The 18,884-nt window shown below is 31.0% G+C and overlaps 1 protein-coding gene and 1 long non-coding RNA gene across 3 annotated transcripts; one reads left to right on the plus strand and one right to left on the minus strand.

The window, feature by feature from the left end:
• Positions 1 to 106: 106 nt before the first annotated feature.
• Positions 107 to 17,432, minus strand: LOC114712906 (uncharacterized). The gene is made up of 3 exons (XR_003737287.1): positions 17,362 to 17,432; positions 2,027 to 2,032; positions 107 to 120 (listed from the first exon to the last, which is right to left on the minus strand). It is a non-coding gene; the product is annotated as an uncharacterized LOC114712906 (long non-coding RNA).
• On the plus strand, positions 10,333 to 18,884 carry LOC114712903 (potassium channel AKT2/3). 2 transcript variants are annotated; one of them, XM_028897462.1, is made up of 11 exons: positions 10,333 to 10,676; positions 12,660 to 12,878; positions 14,141 to 14,299; positions 14,790 to 14,847; positions 15,014 to 15,331; positions 15,880 to 16,119; positions 16,541 to 16,858; positions 16,971 to 17,156; positions 17,359 to 17,434; positions 17,685 to 18,161; positions 18,563 to 18,884. In XM_028897462.1, exons 1-11 carry the CDS (start codon positions 10,432 to 10,434, stop codon positions 18,673 to 18,675), a joined length of 2,409 nt encoding a protein of 802 aa, XP_028753295.1. In that variant the 5' UTR covers positions 10,333 to 10,431; the 3' UTR covers positions 18,676 to 18,884. The 2 variants fall into 2 exon arrangements, with proteins under 2 accessions (XP_028753295.1, XP_028753296.1); XM_028897463.1 differs by having other exon boundaries at positions 10,618 to 10,676; positions 12,640 to 12,878.

The raw sequence follows: 18,884 nt of genomic DNA on the forward strand, positions 1-18,884 counted from the left end.
TATAATATTTTAAACAAAAGATATACTAAAATGAATTATATAATGACAAAATTAGGATCTAATTATGATATACTCCGCTGTTGATTTTCTGCTCGATTCTTTGCTTGCCTTCAAAACTCTCTCACATCCCACTGCCACCTTTTCATTTAATTCAATATCTTCAAATCCAATTGAGATATTATTTCAATCTAAAATTAGTTATTAATTTTTTTTCGTTTAAGCTTCAATTAAAATTCTATTCAATTATAATGCTTCCCATTTAATTCAATATATTCAAATTTCAATCAGATATTATTCAACTCAGAAATTAATCATTAATTTTTTTATTTGAACCTCTAATTAAAATCTCGTTTATTATAAGGGAGAATCCTGATTAAATCCGGTAAAAATCATCAAATCCAAATAAAGTCCACACTTTTAACAAATCTCTAATTAGGCCAATAAGCCTTATTAGAAATCTTTAAATATTGTAAAAGACAAAAATATCCTTTTATAATTTAAAATAATATTATTTTGAAAAAAAATTAAGCCATGAAACTTGACATTATATGGTATTTATTTATACCAAATGTTTTACATAAATTTTTTTGGAAATACTAGGAGCAAAAAATTGACAATGCATAATATGATATTTAATACTAAATTGATATATTGATAAGAAAATTTATGGGAACAGGGACTTTTTTGGGTAATGGGAATAAGACCCTTTAATTATTTGATTCTAACACCATTAAATTAATAATCTTTCAAAGGAATTTTTTTTCTTATAGTTGAAAAATTAGAAGCTTAATGTATTAGTATATTTCAGCATCAAATTTTTCGTTTCTTAAGTGCTTTGTTATATCTGCTATATAGATGTTCACATCATATATTATATCTTATAATCTTATTACTAAAAATTTTACTAATAATTAATATGAGTTTGTATTAAAAATCTAAATAAATTTCTAACATTTCATGGATGGATGAAGTAATATGAACTTCTTAGTATAAATTTATTAAAAAAATTATACATTTTATTCTTTTAACAATATATAAGGTAAGAACACATGAAGCCGATAGTTCATCTAGCAACATCTCAAGAAAAAAGAATTTAGGTCATAAATTGATTGGATCAATTACCAATTTGCTACTTTAAATGGATATTTTAGTCTTTTAACAACATTCAAAAATTCCCAATAAGACTTGTTGGCCAAATAGAAATTTGTTAAAAGTATAGGCCTTAATTTGGATTTTGATATTTCAACTAGATTTAATTAGAATTCTCCCTTATTATAATACTCCCCATTTAATTCAGTATATTCAAATTTTAATTAAGATATTGTTTAAATATGAAATTAATTATTAATTTTTTAATTTGAGCCTCCAACTAAAATATCATTAATTATAATGCTTCCCATTTAATTTCAATCAAGATATTATTCAAAATCATTAATTAAGTATATTCAGATCCTGTAATATCATATCAGGCCCATTTTTAAATGAATCAGATATTACAAAATTTTAAGAGTCGCTAATCTGTCGCTAAATGCTAAATCCGTCGCGCTAAACCATGTTTTTTTTTGTAGTGATAATTGATTGACATGTTAATATTGATATTTTCTTATGAAATTTAAAATCTCAGTGATAATTTTATATTTTATGACTTGTTATCTACATTCAAAAATAACACTATATTGTATTGAGAAAATGAGGGAAAGGTCTTCATTATAAAATCTTATGGCTTAAAAGGATCTAATACGTAGAAAAAGCAATTTTCATAAAGATTCTTCCAAAAGCTCTCCAAAAATGGAGGAGCATCACCACCTTACGCCCCCGATTTGCACCCTTTTTTCGTTAGCAAGCGTTATGCCCTAAATGATCAAAACTCTCACAATAAAAGGTTTAATTTAGATCAACTGTGGCCTAGGAATATGAACGGGGGACGAAGGTTTGAAGTCTATGCATTTAACGAGAGGCTTGACAACAAACTAGCGTTGATCATATATGTGCACTTCTCCGCAATTTCTTGATATTCGCTTTCAACTTAAGACTGCTCATGCTTTCTAAGCCTTCTAGAACTGGCTGTCTTATTTCATAAAAAAGTTGTTCAACTGCGTCCTTAAGAAGTTCCTCAGTACTAGAAGATTGAGAAACAGTAATCAAAACACAGGTTTTAGGTTTTGAAATTTCTTCTCACTTCTGGCTGGGTCATCATATACTTTCTTCACGAGGGTTCACTACAAAAAACTTGACTTTCAGCGGCGACAAAAAGTCGCGCTGAAAGTTTTCAGCGGCGACAAGTCGTCGCTAAAAAGTCGTTACCGTAGCAGTCGTGGCTGAAAACTTTCAGTGGCGACTAAAAAAAGTCACCGCTGAAAGATACTTTCAACGGCGACTTTTAGAAGTTTCGGCGGCGACATTTGTCACCACTAAAAGACACTTTTGGCGGCGACAAGAATGTCACCCGCCGAAAGTGTTTTCAGCGGCGACTTTTTTGTCGCCACTGAAAGTAATGCCTAAGAAGAATTGGCTTTACCAATCCACGTCATCGTCACCGGCCACCACGTCATCACCGCCGATGCCACGTCATCGTCATCGGCGGCCACATCATCACCGACTCCGACCACATCATCACTAGCCACCTCCACGTCATTGCCACATCACTCCTCCTCACCACGTCATCGTCCAAATATTTTCACCTTAAATGTGTTTCTTCAAGGTTCGAACTCGTGACCGCCTCCTTTCATGTCCAATCTTCTTGCCGCTGAGCCAGATTAAATTTGTTTATAATATTGTAAAATAAAATATATATTATTATATTACACTTTCAGCGGTGACAAAAAAAGTCGCCGCTGAAAGTCCACTTTCAGCTGCGACACTTTTGTCGCCGCTGAAAGTCTTAGATTTAGCAGCGAACTTTTCGCGGCGACAAAAAAAGTCGCCCCTAAAAGTCCACTTTCAGCGGCGACAAAAAAGTAACCGCTGAAGGTCCACTTTTCAGGGCGACACTTTGTCGCGCTGAAGGTCTTAGTTTCAGCAACGAACTTTTAGCGGCGACAAAAAAAGTCGCCGCTGAATGTCCACTTTCAGCGGCGACACTTTTGTCACCGCTGAAAGTCTTAGTTTCAGCGTGAACTTTTAGTGGCGACACAAAAGTCGCCGCTGAAACTAAGACTTTCAGCGGCGACAAAAAAAGTTGCCGCTGAATGTCCACTTTCAGCGACGACTTTTTGTTGTCGCCGCTAAAAGTCGTCGCCTAAAGTTCTGTTTTTTTTTTGTAGTGGTTGTCTTCCCCAGTCCTCCCATTCCTGTTACACAATTACTCTGCAGCTGGAACGACCTTTAACCAACCACTCCATGAACTTGGTTTTGCGTCTATCTATGCCCACTAGATCATTATTATCAGAGGAGAAGAGCATCCCCTTGTTGATTAATAGGACAGTTTAGTAACTGTTCTTACAAATGAAGTGTTAATATCAGCAAACACGCCTCCTTTGTTAGCATAGTAGCTTTCAGAACGCACAACTAATTGATGAAAATTCTAAAAATAAATCAATCAGCTAACCCAAAAGGTCTGAGTTGTTGGGAGAATAATAAAGGGGTGTTTGGATGAAACCAAATCATGGTTTGGAGAATGACTTCTGGAGAATAAATTTTGTGAAAAAATGATTCTGCTAAAGTGAGAGTATTTAGATAGTTGTTATCAGAAACACTTTTTATATGTGCAAATTACTAAAAAAAAGCATAAGTTAATATGATAATTATATAAAATATAGATTTTATAATATATTTTAATTTAAAGGACTAAAATTGTTAATAATATATATTTTTTACCAACATAATTAAGAACATATAAGAAAATATAATTAATAAATAATTAATATGTGTATATATATTTATAAAATATGAGATTAAAAATGTTTTTGTAAAAAATGAATATTTTTTACCAATAGAAAATATTATTTTATTTTAAAGTTTATACATATAAAATACCATGATATTTTTTTGACAAAACTAAATAAGCACACATAAAACAATTTATTATTTATTATAGTAATTAATATAAACACACAACACACACACACACACACACACATATATATATATATATATGATTCTCTTAGGCTCTCCCTCGTACTGTGTCTGAAACAATAAGAAAGAGATGAATAATGTGGGTGTATATTGTTTGGGCCAAAAAAAAAAAAAAGAAACAACAAGGCACATATCCATAAACTCTCACACTCTCCTTTTTTCCCCAAAGCAAAAAAATTGTTTTCTACCAAAATCATGGTTTTGGTTTTTTTTTTTTTAATGGTGTTTGGGTAATTTTTTCCCCAAACCATGGATTGGGTTATTACCCAAACACCCTCTAAGAAAAAACTAAAGGTGGGTTTTGATGTTTTATCTTTATAATAAACAAAGGAATCTTCAAAAGCCAAAGGGGTTAAATCTAGCTTGCATTGAATAAGCATAAGCATGCGCTAGGATGCAATTTTCTGAAAATAACATCAATCACCATGTGTTTAACATCATTGTTTGCTGTTTTTAACTTTTTATCACAGGAATTCAATTGTTCTTTGCTTCAAGCAATTAAAATGCCAGTGAGATGGGAATGGGATGATAATACAAATATCCTTTTTATGATCATCACAAGACAACAAACTTACCTTACTGTTCTTCTTTGTGATAATGAATGATTTGGACTATTAGGAGTATGTGTTTCTTGCCGGTTCTTCTGGGAGAAAAAAAAGCTATGAGATCTTTTTCTTGTTTTTTTTCCAAAGTTAAGTGTCATCATCAATCTGTGATTTAATTCAGAAAAAGGACACCACTACTTCCGGTCTTAATTATATGACTCAATTAACTAATTTGGAGAGATTAAAAAACTTAATTAAGTTAGTTTTGTAATGAATAGGTGTTTTTTTTTTCTAAAATATCCTTACTAATCAAGTTTGTTATCTAGACTTATCATTGTTAAAAGGATTATTTTAGGAAAAAATGCATAAATATGAGAGATAAAGTGGAAATGGGTCTTATATTTAGGACAAAAATAAAAGTCAAATAAAGTGTTATATTAAGGACCGGAAGTAGTATATTGTAGAGACGAATAATTTTTGAATCAATATATGCCTTTTTTTTAATCAATCTGTGCCTTGACTCCTTACTTCTAAGACCGTCCGATCCAGTTGATCTTTTTCTATTAAATTTGTCATTAGTTATTGACTTTATATTAGGGAATAACAAGATGTCTGCAAGCCTGAGGGCTTCACATTACAAGTAGCAGAATTTTTTAATCAAAATAAAATAATATAATTTGAAAAATGGGACCCGCACGCCATCAAACAGATCAGAGGTTCAATACTGAACAGTAAAAAATGGCCCAAAGAATTTAAGGAATGGGCCCGTGATTTATCATTACACCAACACCTAAAAATTTACCCGATTTTCTCATGGGATAAATCAATGCCAAAAATATTTTAATAATTTAATGTAGAATTAATATTGCAATCATTCATTCAATTCATGATGTTATTTGACCCAAAAAAAAACATTCAAGATGTTAGGTATGATCAAAGTAACTTTCGGTTAGGATGTCTGGTATTTAAGACCCATAAAAATTAAATAAAATAGTAAAATAGCAATAAAAATTCCAAACATTTTAATATGAAAATGATGCGATGATGATAGGTACTTATCAACATGGTTCATAATGGATGTGGCATCAAGCATACCATATGAGGTATTGGTTATTTGTTCGCAAGCAAACTCAAAGTGGATCTTCCTTTTGGGCATCCTTTGACTTTGGAGGCTTAGAAGAGTCAAGCAGTACTTCACTAGTCCTCTTATTATGCTTCAATACTTCCTTGATTCAGAAGCTAAATCACTGATTCATATATACTAAGAAATTAGTTATTTATAGGAAATGTTTGGCGAATTTTCTTACACTAAAACTATTCACATTAATGAAGACCCCTGTATGCAATTAATAAGAATAATTAAGGGGAATTATAAATTTGAGAAACAAAATAAATTAATATATTATATTTAAAATCAAAATAAATTTCTCGACTAGATGGAGATGGCCTTCACCATCTGTTATATGCTCTTCAATCTTGGCCTCACTGCTTGCTTCATAGGCAACATGACAAATCTTGTTGTCCAAGGAGCTGGTCATATCATGGAATTTGTAAGCATCATTGTTTACTTAGATGCTAATCACTCTTCTATCCTAAATGTAGGAATTAGTTGAGGAGTTTGGTTTGATCTTTTATATATATATAAGATCCTAATCCTGTTTCTCTTGTAATTCTATAATTTTTTTCCTAAATAATTCAATTAATCACCCATATTAAAAGGGTTTTCATCAATAATGATAATTTCCAATACAAATGATTAAAGGGGTATTTTAAGAAAACTAGCATATATTTATTATATATAACTAACTTAACTATTTTTTTTTTTAATCACGAACTTATAGCTGAAATGGCACCCCCCACCTCCTTTCATACTGGAGGGAGTCGAAATGGGGGCGTATGTGTATGATGCGTTTGTGGGTCCCATGCCATAGGGTAGGGGAGTAAATTGTCCAAATGACATCATTGTATAATTTTTTTTTGGTTTGATAGAGTATAATGACATCATCTAATTTGTATAAGTAATCCTACCTAGTGAAATAAGACTCTCTAACATTGTTACACGTATATTACTAAAGAAGTTCTGTATAAACTCCAAACTTAAAACTGCGCTACAGGGGATTTGGGCTCGAGAGTGACAAGCCATACAGTGAAGTTGGGCTCGTAGACATACACAAGCCCAAATTTCAGAGGACTTGTGATCCTAACTCCTAACCTATGACGCTAATCAGTGACTGTTAAAAGGATATGTATTTAGTACTCCTCCGATCCTTAATATAAGGCCCATTTAACTTATTTGATTAGATTAAGGAAATTAGGTAAGTTAGTTAATTATAAGAAATGTGACAAGTTTTTCCTAAAATACCATAATCATTTTTCTTAATACCCCTCTTCATCTTCTACTTGATTATAGTTGATGGAGTATCCATAGGGGTAATTTAGAGAAAATTGATAAATATGATAAATGGGTCTTATATTTAGGACCAAAACCAACTCAACAATTGGGTCCTATATTAAGGACTGGAGGAGTATGTTATAATTTTTTTGGCATATAATATATTATAATTAATATCAACATCTTTATATATTCCTCCGGTCCTAAATATAAGGCCCTTATACACACTTGTATAAGAGTCTTATATTTAGGACCGGAGGAGTAATAAACTTGTAAATAATGCACGATTAAGAATATAACGTATATGTATTCAGAAATTTCCAATAAAGATATTTTTTAAAAAAAAAAATTGAATTTGTTACATCTAAAATTTTTTATTTGAATGAATAAAAATTAAATAGTAATGGTGTAATAATGATGAAAGGATTTGCTTTTGGTCTTATATTAATTGATTATATCATAAATGAATGGGTTGTTGCCCAAAAAAGAAAAAGAATTCATGAATGGGGAAAAAGCAAACCCATAAGGTTTTGGCAACCGACAGTCAAGCCGAATTCCAGATATGATTAGTGAGAGCATTAAATTTTCGACCCATTGAATTGAAGTTGGGCAAATATGCTTCTGAATAATCCACATTTTTTTAACGTCATTTTGATTTCAAGTGATTATGATTAATTGTAGTTTCTGTTTGAAAATTTTCTTCTAAAAACTTCTTAAAAAATTTAAATGTGTTTGGGATTTGGATGTCATTTATCAGAATTATTTTTTGATGTATAATTACTAAAATGTGTATGAATTATATAAAATCATTCAAATTTTCATACTCATTATTTAATTTCAGTAATTATTAAAATTAAGTTAATTCATGACATAATATTAAAATTTTTTAGAATTTTGCATGAGGAAAAGTTATTATTTTAAACAAAGATATACTAAAATAAATAGTATAATAAAATATTAGCAAAATTAATAATATAATTAATCAAATCAAGACTAGGAATTCGACATTTGAATTCTTTCAAAACATTAACCAAATAATGAAATATTTCAAGAAATGAGTTTTGTCTATATTAAAATATTTTAGTGCATTTTAAAACTTATAAGTTGGAATAAAAAAAATCGCATATTATCATATTAAAAAATAGGTCATGTTGGCCTATTTCTTGTGGTCGTCATTAAGCTGGATATCAACGCAGTATAAATATGGATATAATTATTTTTTAGAAAACTAATATGCTGGTCCTTATATTTTTTTATCAAATTTTGAATCAGGTCGTTATATATATATATATATATATATATATTATTCACTCCTTATTGTATGCTATGGTTTCTGTTAAAGCCCTTCCGTTTATGAAACATTAATTTGCTGTTAGTGGAGGTGATGTGGCCATCTTACCATTCTAAATGATTTATTATGTGTATCAAATAAAATGGGTCAAGTAAAAAAAGATTATAAACTCATTCTCTTTTTTATTGTCTGATCGAAATTTCACTTCAATTATGGCTTTGCTTTTGAAGGCTGGGGACTGATTTGTACGGACCAGAGAAGACAAAATTATCCTCCTTTCTTAATATAAGACCCATTTAACTAATTTGATTAGATTAAGAAAGTTAGGTAAGTTAGTTAATTATAAGAAATGTGACACGTTTTTCCTAAAATACCATAATTATCTTCCTTAATATCCCATCTTCATCTTCCACTTGATTATGGTTGAGGGAGTATCCATAGGGTTAATTTAGAAAAAATTGATAAATATGATAAATGGGTCTTATATTTAAGACTAAAACTAACTCAATAATTGGGTCCTATATTAAGAACCGGAGGAGTAATATTTAACATGGTCGACGTGGCCAATGGTGTTGATATTGAGATGAAGTTTCTTTCTCTAGAACTTGCCATGAGTAGCTCAGAGTGTGAAGGAGCAGTAATGGTGAAAGTGGCGAAGAAGCCATAAAGGAGAAGAACTGAAGATGAAGATGGGTGAAAGGAGGTGTTTGGAGAAAAAGTATTTTTTAAGAGTATTTTTTTATAAATCGAGATAAATTCTTTCACATATTTCATAAAAAGATTTTTAAAATTATGATTTTAATTCCATCCAAACATCCAGTTCCTTTTCAGTGTTTGTGCCTTTTTATTTTCCAATGACTCTCTCTCCTATTGCATGCCCAGTTCCTTTTCAATGTTTGTACTTAGGAAGACAGCCACATCACCCCACTAACGAAAAATTCATACTCCTCTGGTCGAGGAGTCCTAAATATAGAACTCATTTTATAGTGTAAATTACACTACAAGTTGGGTATTATATTTAGAATCAGAGGAGTATTCCATAGATGGAAGGACTTGCATAGGTAACGGAGCATACAATAAGAAGTGAATAAAAAGGAAAGAAAAAAAAAGTAGGGACCTAGTTCAAAATTTAATAAAATTATAAAGATTGACGGATTAGTTTTTTCATTATTTTTTAATGCATAATTACTAAAAAGGATACGAATTATATAAAATTATTTAAATTTTCAAAATTACTATTAAACAATTATTAAAAATAATTTAATTCATGACATAATATTAAATTTTTTTAGAATTCTGTATGAGGAAAAGTTATTGTTTTCAAGTGATGCACATATGATATTTTAAACAAATGATATACTAAAATGAATAGTATAATAAAAATATTAGCAAAATTAATAATATGATTAATCAAATCGAGACTTGGAATTTGACATTTGTAGGTGAAATATTTAAAGAAATGGGATTGGAATTTATGACATCCTATCCATATTAAGAATTTAAAATATTTCATTGCATTTTAACACTTTTATATTGAAATAAAAAAACTATTATTATATTAAAAAAATATCAGGTCATGTTGGCCCATTCCTTATGGTCGTCATTAAGCTGGATATAAAATTAAAATTTAATATCAATCCCAGAGACATGACAAACATAATATTTTATTGCATTAAAATTTATTTTATTCTCATGTCATTCATTTTCACACTTTCTTTTAATAAAAATCAACACAGTATAAATATGAACATTGTAACTATATCATTTAAAATTATTGAAAATCTTCATCCACTGTCTCCTCCTTTTTGAGCTAGAAAGTAGAGATTGAGCATCTCATCTCAAATAGTAGCATGAATCAATCATAGGCGTTTAATTATTAACCATAAATAAATAAAAAATAAAAAAAATCAATCGAATTAAGGTGTTAACTATTTTTCTGTCTCCCACCTCATTTGCCAGTGTCACATCACTCAACAGGACAGGGAAGAGTCCCAGCACCTTCCTTTACCCTAAGAGCATACAAGTTTTTCTTCCACTCTCTGAGGACCAATTTTCTCCCATTTTCTTGCTCTTTCTTTCTTGGGTACTCATATTTTCATTCTGAAATCCTTTCCCAGAAATTAAATAGTATGGAGAAGGAGGATTCAGGCTCACACAATCATCATCAGGTAGCTTCCAGCTTGAATCAGAATGAGCAGAAACAGCAGAAGGAGTTGGAAGAACAGCCTCATCTTGAAGAAGATTATGAATCTCCAACTTTCAATCTGCAGAATGTTTCAAAAGTGATCCTTCCTCCATTGGGTGCTTCAAGTTATAATCAGAATCCAACTAACTCAAAAGGATGGATCATATCTCCAATGGATAGAAGATACAGGTAAAACCCAGCTCACTAGATCTGCAGAATTCTAATTTTATTTAGTGCGTGGAGTTCGAAGTTAATTTCTAGATCCAGTTTTGATATCTGAAAGATATATAACTGGTAGTTGTCATCAATTTGTTTTAATATAGGATCTTATGCTCTTTAAGAATGTTTTGGAATGAGCAAAAAGATCAGTGGGATAACTGGCTAATCTTGTTTAAAGAGATCTTTAGAAAAGAATAAAAACTTAAACAAGGCCTTTCAAATAATTGAAAATTCTAATTTTGCTTACATCTCGAATTCACAGAGAGAGAGAGAAATTTGTGGGCCCCAGAACTCTTATATCTTCAATGTGAAGAGAATTTTCTCTTCATATAGGGGGTGTTTGGATAGAAACCAAATCATAGTTTCAGAAGTGCTTTTACGGATTACGAAGTAAATATGTGGAGGAGGTTACCTCGTTTTGCGGAAAAGTGATTCTGAAACCTAGATTTTGGTTTTGTCAAACACCCCCATAATGTAATATAACTTTAAGTGACACGATATCCACGTTGCGTTGGATATTATAATATGTTTAGATTTTGCAGTATACCGAGGAATCTAACAAATCTAACAATTTTTTATTTGGAAAGGCAAAGAGAGTAAATTTTGGTCAAAGAAAGTAAACCCAAGTCCAAACACGCTTTTTTCTGGGTTAAAAAGGTCATTTTACATCTTCTCTCCAACCCATGTGGATACCATCAGTGTGGAAACAACTATTTACATTAATTGTTGACTTAATTGGTGTAAAAACAACTCTCATGTCTAATATAAGAATTAGCTGAATAAATTGAATAGCTTAGAAAAATTAGTTAAGTTAGTTATTTGTAATAAATAGGCATTGTCTTTTATAAAATATTTTTGCTAAATTATCAATATTACAAGGACTACTTTAAAAAAAATGATAAATATGAAAGATAACATAGACTGGAGTCTTGTAGTACCTTTAATTTTTAATATAAGAGCTTGTTGACTATTTGAATAGATTAAAAAAATTAGTTAAGTTTGTTATTTGTAATAAATATGTGTTATCTTTTTTAAAATATCCTTACTAATCAAGTGTATTGACTAAAACTACTATTGTTATAAGAACTATCTTACAAAAAAAAGAGATAAATATGATAGATGAATTGGATTAGAGTCTTATATTGAGAACTAAAATAAAAGTCAAACGAACTCTTATATTAGAGACCGAGGGTAGTATATAGGATCAAAATAAAAATCAAACAAGCTCTTATATTAAAAATCGAATGTAGTATTTATATTAATTATTGACTAGAAAGTCAACAATATCGCATTTGTAATAAATATGTGTTATCTTTTCTAAAATATCCTTACTAATCAAGTGTATTGACTAAAACTACTATTGTTATAAGAACTATCTTACAAAAAAAAGAGATAAATATGATAGATGAATTGGATTAGAGTCTTATATTGAGGACCAAAATAAAAGTCAAACGAGCTCTTATATTAGAGACCGAGGGTAGTATATAAGATCAAAATAAAAATCAAACAAGCTCTTATATTAAAAATCGAATGTAGTATTTATATTAATTATTGACTAGAAAGTCAACAATATCGCATTTGTAATAAATATGTGTTATCTTTTCTAAAATATCCTTACTAATCAAGTGTATTGACTAAAACTACAATTGTTATAAGAACTATCTTACAAAAAAAAGAGATAAATATGACAGATGAATTGGATTAGAGTCTTATATTGAGGACCAAAATAAAAGTCAAACGAGCTCTTATATTAGAGATCGAGGGTAGTATATAGGATCAAAATAAAAATCAAACAAGCTCTTATATTAAAAATCGAATGTAGTATTTATATTAATTATTGACTAGAAAGTCAGCAATATCGCATTTTATTTACAAAAATGTCATTGGTTATACTTTTTACATCATGGTGTAAAAGCCCTGCCTGCTGAAAGAGGGAAAATGGTGGATGTGCAGGTGTTGGGAGAGTTTAATGGTGGTGCTGGTGGCATACTCAGCATGGGTGTATCCCTTTGAAATAGGGTTTCTGATGTCATCTCCAAAGCACAAATTGTTCATTGTGGATAATGTGGTTGATCTCTTCTTTGCAGTTGACATTGTTCTCACTTTCTTCCTTGCTTACATTGATCGTTCTACCCAGCTCCTTGTTCGAGACCCCAAAAAAATTGCCCACAGGTTTGTTAGTTAATTTTTCTGCCCAAACACAAGCCCACAAGGTTGGTAACATTTTAAATTACATCTAAAAAAAAAAAGAAAAGAAAAAAGTCACATCCCAAATTCCCAATGGCACCAAAGCCTGCCTAATGGAAGGAATTATGTCACATCTCAATTTATGTCGGTCAGGAATCAATAAATTAGTCTCATAATTATTTTGGTCAAAGGTTTTGAATTGGTCAAAAGTGTTATTTCCTTGTTCAACTTGAAATAATATTATTTCAAGTTAAAAAAAATAGTTCATTATATTTGTATTTTAATAATTCTATTTTATGAGATAATATGTAGTGTAAACGTAAATGTTATATTTACCTGTAAATTAATATATTTTTCATTTAAATATTATTTTTAAAGATTATATATAGATATTTTTATATATTTTAATTGTGATTAGGTTCTCAATTTAATCATAGTTGGGTTATTGACCATTAAACCACAATTTCGATTGGTTCATTAATCAGTCCAATTTTCAATATATTGATACACATATGTGCGCATGTGTGTGTATGTATGTGTGTGTATCTATTTGTATAGTGTGTTTGTTTGTAATTGCCCCAAATCATAAAATAGAAAGAAAAAGAGAAATAATTATGTAGAAAAGGCATACATATAATGAGCTATATATGCATTTTCTAATTATATCCGTAATTGTCTTTATTATATACTCCTCAGTTTCTAAAAATAAGACTTATTTTTTAGTATAATTTATACTACAAAATAAGTATTATGTTTAAAACAGCAGGAAGTACTTCTCTTTAAGTCAAAATATGCCCGATCCAATTAATCTTGTTCCATTAAATTAAATTTGTTATTATTTATTGATTTTTTAAAATATATTAGGGAATTTTAAAAAATTATATATAAAAAAAGAATTTAAAAAAAGGGGACCCGCACGTCACCAAGCGGATGGGCCCATGATTTGGTTTTGAAAAGTCACAAATGGGCCTAAAGAATTTAAGGAATGGGCCCATGATTTATCATCCCACCGACACCTAAAAATTTGCACCATTTTCTGATAAGATTAATGAATGTCAAAAATTTTAATAATTTTATGCAGAATTAATATCCCAATCATTCCATTCAATTCAAGATATTAGGTATGATCAATGTAACCTTTCGGATGTCTGGTATTTTAATACCCAAAAAAAAAAGTAAAATAATAATAAAAATTTCAAATATGTTGTTAATATCAAAAAATGATGTGGTGATGATGATGATGATAGGTACTTATCAACATGGTTCATAATGGACGTGGCATCAACCATACCATATGAGGCATTGGGTTATTTGATCACAGGCAAACGCAAAGTGGCTCTTCCTTTCTTCCTTTTGGGTGTCCTTAGACTCTGGAGGCTTCGACGAGTCAAGCAATACTTCACCAGGTCCTCTTATTATACACTAATAATACTCTCTGGGGTACAACAATTAGATAATTAATTTATATATACTAAAAAAGTTAGTTAAGTTAGTTATTTATAAAAAAAAAATGTGTTGGCCAATAGCCTTATAGTTTAGTGGCATGTGTAAGCTTCTTTTGCAAGTAAGAGGTTGCGGGTTTGATCTTGTTTGTTACCTTAGGCCATTCGTGCTTGCTCCTTTAATTCAAAACAAAAAAGAAAGACAGAAAAGAAAATATTTGTTGATTTTCTTAAAACATCTCATTTAATTATTTACATCGAAACTATCATATTGATAAAAACCCCCTTGAGTATGTCCAATCAATGAGGATAATTAGGGGGGAAATTATAAATTTGAGAGACAAATGGATTGATGTATTATATTTTGGATCAAAGCAAATCCCTCAACTAGCTCTTATATTTAGGGCAAGGGGGAGTAATTTATGTTTATTGACTATGATTTTATATTGTCCAGGCTTGAGAAAGACATCAGGTTCAACTATTTTTTTATCAGATGCCTTAGACTTCTTTGTGTATGTTACTTTCCTCCTTTAATATTCCTATTGAACAATTTCTAATGTGATTTTTATTTCCTCTCCTTACTCCAATAACACACAAAACAAATCAAACTTTATATTTTTAAATGTTAGTTTTAGTTTTATCATCAGTAAGATTTAATTTTTGGATTTTTGAGTGCAGGTAACATATTTTATAGCACACTGTGGTGGGTGTCTGTACTACCTACTAGCAGACGTGCATTCAAATTTAGGGAGGACATGGATTGGAACAGTAAATCCCAATTTCAAAGAGACAAGCATTTGGAGAAGATACATATCAGCCATGTACTGGTCCCTCACCACCATGACTACTGTAGGCTATGGTGACTTCCATGCTGTGAATCCCATAGAGATGGCCTTCACCATCTGCTATATGCTCTTCAATCTTGGCCTCACTGCTTACTTGATTGGCAACATGACCAATCTTGTGGTCCAAGGAACCGGTCGTACCATGGAATTCGTAAGCATCATTCCTTACTCGGATCCTACTCCTTCTGTTTCTAAATGTAAAAGCTAACTGAGGAGTTTATTTTGATCATATATCTAAGATCTTAGTTTACCTTGTTTCACAAATTTATACTCCTTCTGATCTTTAATATAATAGCTATTTAACTGATTTGAGTAAATTAAGAAAATAGTTCTAAATAACATTATAAACTATATATTTGTTTGTACGTATAACTAGTTTGGAAAGAAATGATAAATATAAAAGACAAAATGGATTGAGGTCATCTATCTAAGACTAAATCCAACTTCCCCCAATTAGCTACTATATTAGGGATAGGAGAGAGCATTTTTGTTTGCTAATTATCTCTATTCATTGCACATATTAATTAAAGAATATTTTTCACAAATAATTAACTTGAATAATTTTCTTTATTTACATAAATTAGTTACCTGTGTCCTACACAGATGAAGGGAGGGAGTGCATTAGATTTGAAGCTAAGATAAAAGTATGTCACCGCATAAAATGACATTTTTGATATCTTACCTGTGCATTTGATGCAGAGAAACAACATTGAAGAAGCATCAAATTTTGCGCGCAGAAATGGAGTATCTGCGAGGCTGAAAGAGCAAATCATTTCTTATATGTTTTTAAGATACAAGGCAGAGAGTATGAACCATCATCAGCTTATGGAACAACTGCCAAAATCAATACGCAAAAGCATTTGTCAACACTTGTTCCTTCCAGCTGCAGAAAAAGTTTATCTTTTCCAAGGTGTCTCAAGAGACATCTTGTTGTCCTTGGTAAGTTGGTATATACTACCCACTATCTTTAATATAAGAGTTAGATAAAAGTTAGTTATTTGTAATAAATGTATGTTAGTTTTCCTAAAAGATCCTGTTTAAGCATTGGAACTACCCTTAATATATGCAATTAACAAGGATGCTTTGGGGAAACAATTATAAATTTGAAAGACATAGTGGATTGGGGACTTATATTTAGGATCATAGTAAACCCCTTGTCTAGTTCTTATATCTAAGACCAGAGGAGTATCAAACCACACCTTATTTCTTTGCTTATTAACAAAAGATCTTTAAAATTTAACCTTTTAAAGCTGTTTCGTCATGGAAGCTCTGATACAACATCTATCAAAGACTAGTTCATTTAAGAAGATCATGAAGTATCAAGTGAAAACCCATGATATAGAAAGAAATGAATGTGCAGGCTGCAAAAATGAAGGCTGAGTATATACCTCCAAAAGAAGATGTGATCATGCAAGGTGAATCAGCAGAGGATGTTTACATAATCGTGTCTGGAGAAGTGGGGATCATTGATTATGTAATGAACAAAGAGAATATTATAGGGATTTTACAAAGATGGGACATGTTTGGAGAAGTTGGGGCACTTTGTTGGAAGCCTCAGAGCTTTACTTACAGAACCAGGACTCTCACACAGCTCCTGAGGCTCAAAACCAGTGATTTTACAGAGACAATGCAGACTAGAAAAGAAGACAATAGAAAAATACTGGAAAATTTCCTTCGGGTAATAACTAATTTGACTCCTATTAGACAGATGCATTCCCTTTTTGCCGAAGAATATTACTATATATTGCTTAAATTAATGTATAAGTGAGTTAAAAGTGATCTAAATGCAGCATTTGAAGAAGCTACACGATATAAGTTCTAGAGAATTGCTGATTGATTTGAGCAGAGAAGAGGATCCGAATACGGCTGTGAACTTGTTACATGTGGCCTCAACTGGCAATGCTGCTTTTCTTGAAGAGCTTTTGAAGGCTGGCTTGGATTCTGGTGTTACAGACTCCAAAGGCAGAACCCCATTGGTATCTTCATGTTTGATATTCACAAGTTTAAAACAGAACACACACACACACACATTCATGCAGTTTAAAATTGATCTTGCTGCTTAGTATATCTAGCTAATAAGAGTTAATGGATATAGTAAAACAATCATTCTAACAATCACAGCATGATGTTTTTTCAATCTACATCTAATAATTTCATTATTGTGATATGTATATCCAGCACATAGCAGCATTAAATGGACACGAAGAGTGTGTAAAAGTGTTACTTAACCATGCATGCAATATACATGCAAAAGGTATACTATACTCTTATACCCTTTATATCTAATTCCCTTCGCATGTTCTTCAATATATACACCTGTGATGGAGACTTAGTAGCATGGGATGCTAAATCCCGCTTTGAATAGTATGGATTTAATGGGATATTTAAGTGTATTTGTTCTTCACCTCAACAACTAGTTTTTGGGACAGGATTATCCATCCCACTTAGATGCTCATCAACTTGGCACTGATGAAGTGCTTTATTCCTCTTGTAAATTTTGGCAGACATAAATGGCAACACTGCATTGTGGGACGCCATAGCTTCAAAGCGTCACTCAATATTCAGAATCCTGTACCAGCTTGCTGTGCTCTCGGATCCACACACAGCAGGTGATCTTCTTTGTAAAGCAGCAAAGAGAAATGACCTAACAGTGATGAGTGAGCTTTTAAAACAAGGCTTGAACATAGAGTCCAAAGATCACCATGGTTCAACGCCAATGCAAGTTGCCTTGCAAGAGAATCATTTGGAAATGATTCAATTGCTTTTCATGAATGGCTCAGATGTTGTTTCTGCTCTCAATGATAAACATGAAGGAGGGCAAGACAATATTTTGGGAACATATAATAATAACAATAGGCAAATCCCTTCAAGAGTTAGCATATTTAGAGGCAATCCTATATTGAGAAGACAACAAGGTTGCATTGAACCTGGCAAGATGATAAAGTTCCCTCAGTCAATAGAGGAGCTTAAGAGCATTGCAGGTAAAAAAAGACTCCTTAAATTATTACTTTCCATCCCAAGAGGGGTTTGCTTTGATTTTAAATGAAAGACTTCAATTCACATTGTTTCACAAATTTATAATTCTTTTTCCAAACAATTTTATTGACTGGGATTTTCATCAGTGATGGTAGTTTTCAATACCAATTATTAAAGGAAGTATTTTAGGAAAACTTGCACATATTGTCATAAATAACTAATAGTTTTCAATACCAATTATTAAAGGAAGTATTTTAGAAAAACTTGCACATATTGTCATAAATAACTAATTTAATTAACTTTCTCAATTTATGTAACTTAATTATCCAACTCCTACTTTTAAGACCGAATGGAATAACAATTTAAAATGAGGTATCAGAGATAATATGTCTTGTTTGATATGTAGGTGAAAGATTTGGGTTCGATGCAAAAGATGCGATGGTGACTGATGAAGGAGGAGCAGAACTAGAATCTATTGATTTGATCAGAGATAATGATAAGCTTTTTATTGTTGAATAGTCATAGCATTGTATGTAGTGTAAACTAGGAAACGCCACATGTTTGAGGAATGTTCAGGGATTTCCCTATCTACTTCCAAACACAACTGTAAATATATCATATTTTGGTGTTTTGTTAATTTGCATAGCTGGATTAAAAAAAAAATCTCATGTCAAATACAATTTATTGTAACTGTAATTAATTTATTGTTGCTCTTGTTTATCTTTTAA

Source organism: Neltuma alba, unplaced genomic scaffold (genome assembly GCF_004799145.2).
Source record: "Neltuma alba isolate B1F8T4 unplaced genomic scaffold, ASM479914v2 tig00011398_pilon, whole genome shotgun sequence".
NCBI lineage: Eukaryota > Viridiplantae > Streptophyta > Magnoliopsida > Fabales > Fabaceae > Neltuma > Neltuma alba.

What these genes read in the sequence shown, in the direction of transcription:
- LOC114712903 (XM_028897462.1), top strand. Translation starts at nt 10,432, where the DNA reads ATGGAGAAGGAGGATTCAGGCTCACACAATCATCATCAGGTAGCTTCC. An exon ending in CCAATGGATAGAAGATACAG is followed by an intron (nt 10,677 to 12,659) that starts GTAAAACCCAGC and finishes GTGGATGTGCAG; the next exon opens with GTGTTGGGAGAGTTTAATGG. An exon ending in GGAGCTTAAGAGCATTGCAG is followed by an intron (nt 18,162 to 18,562) that starts GTAAAAAAAGAC and finishes TTTGATATGTAG; the next exon opens with GTGAAAGATTTGGGTTCGAT.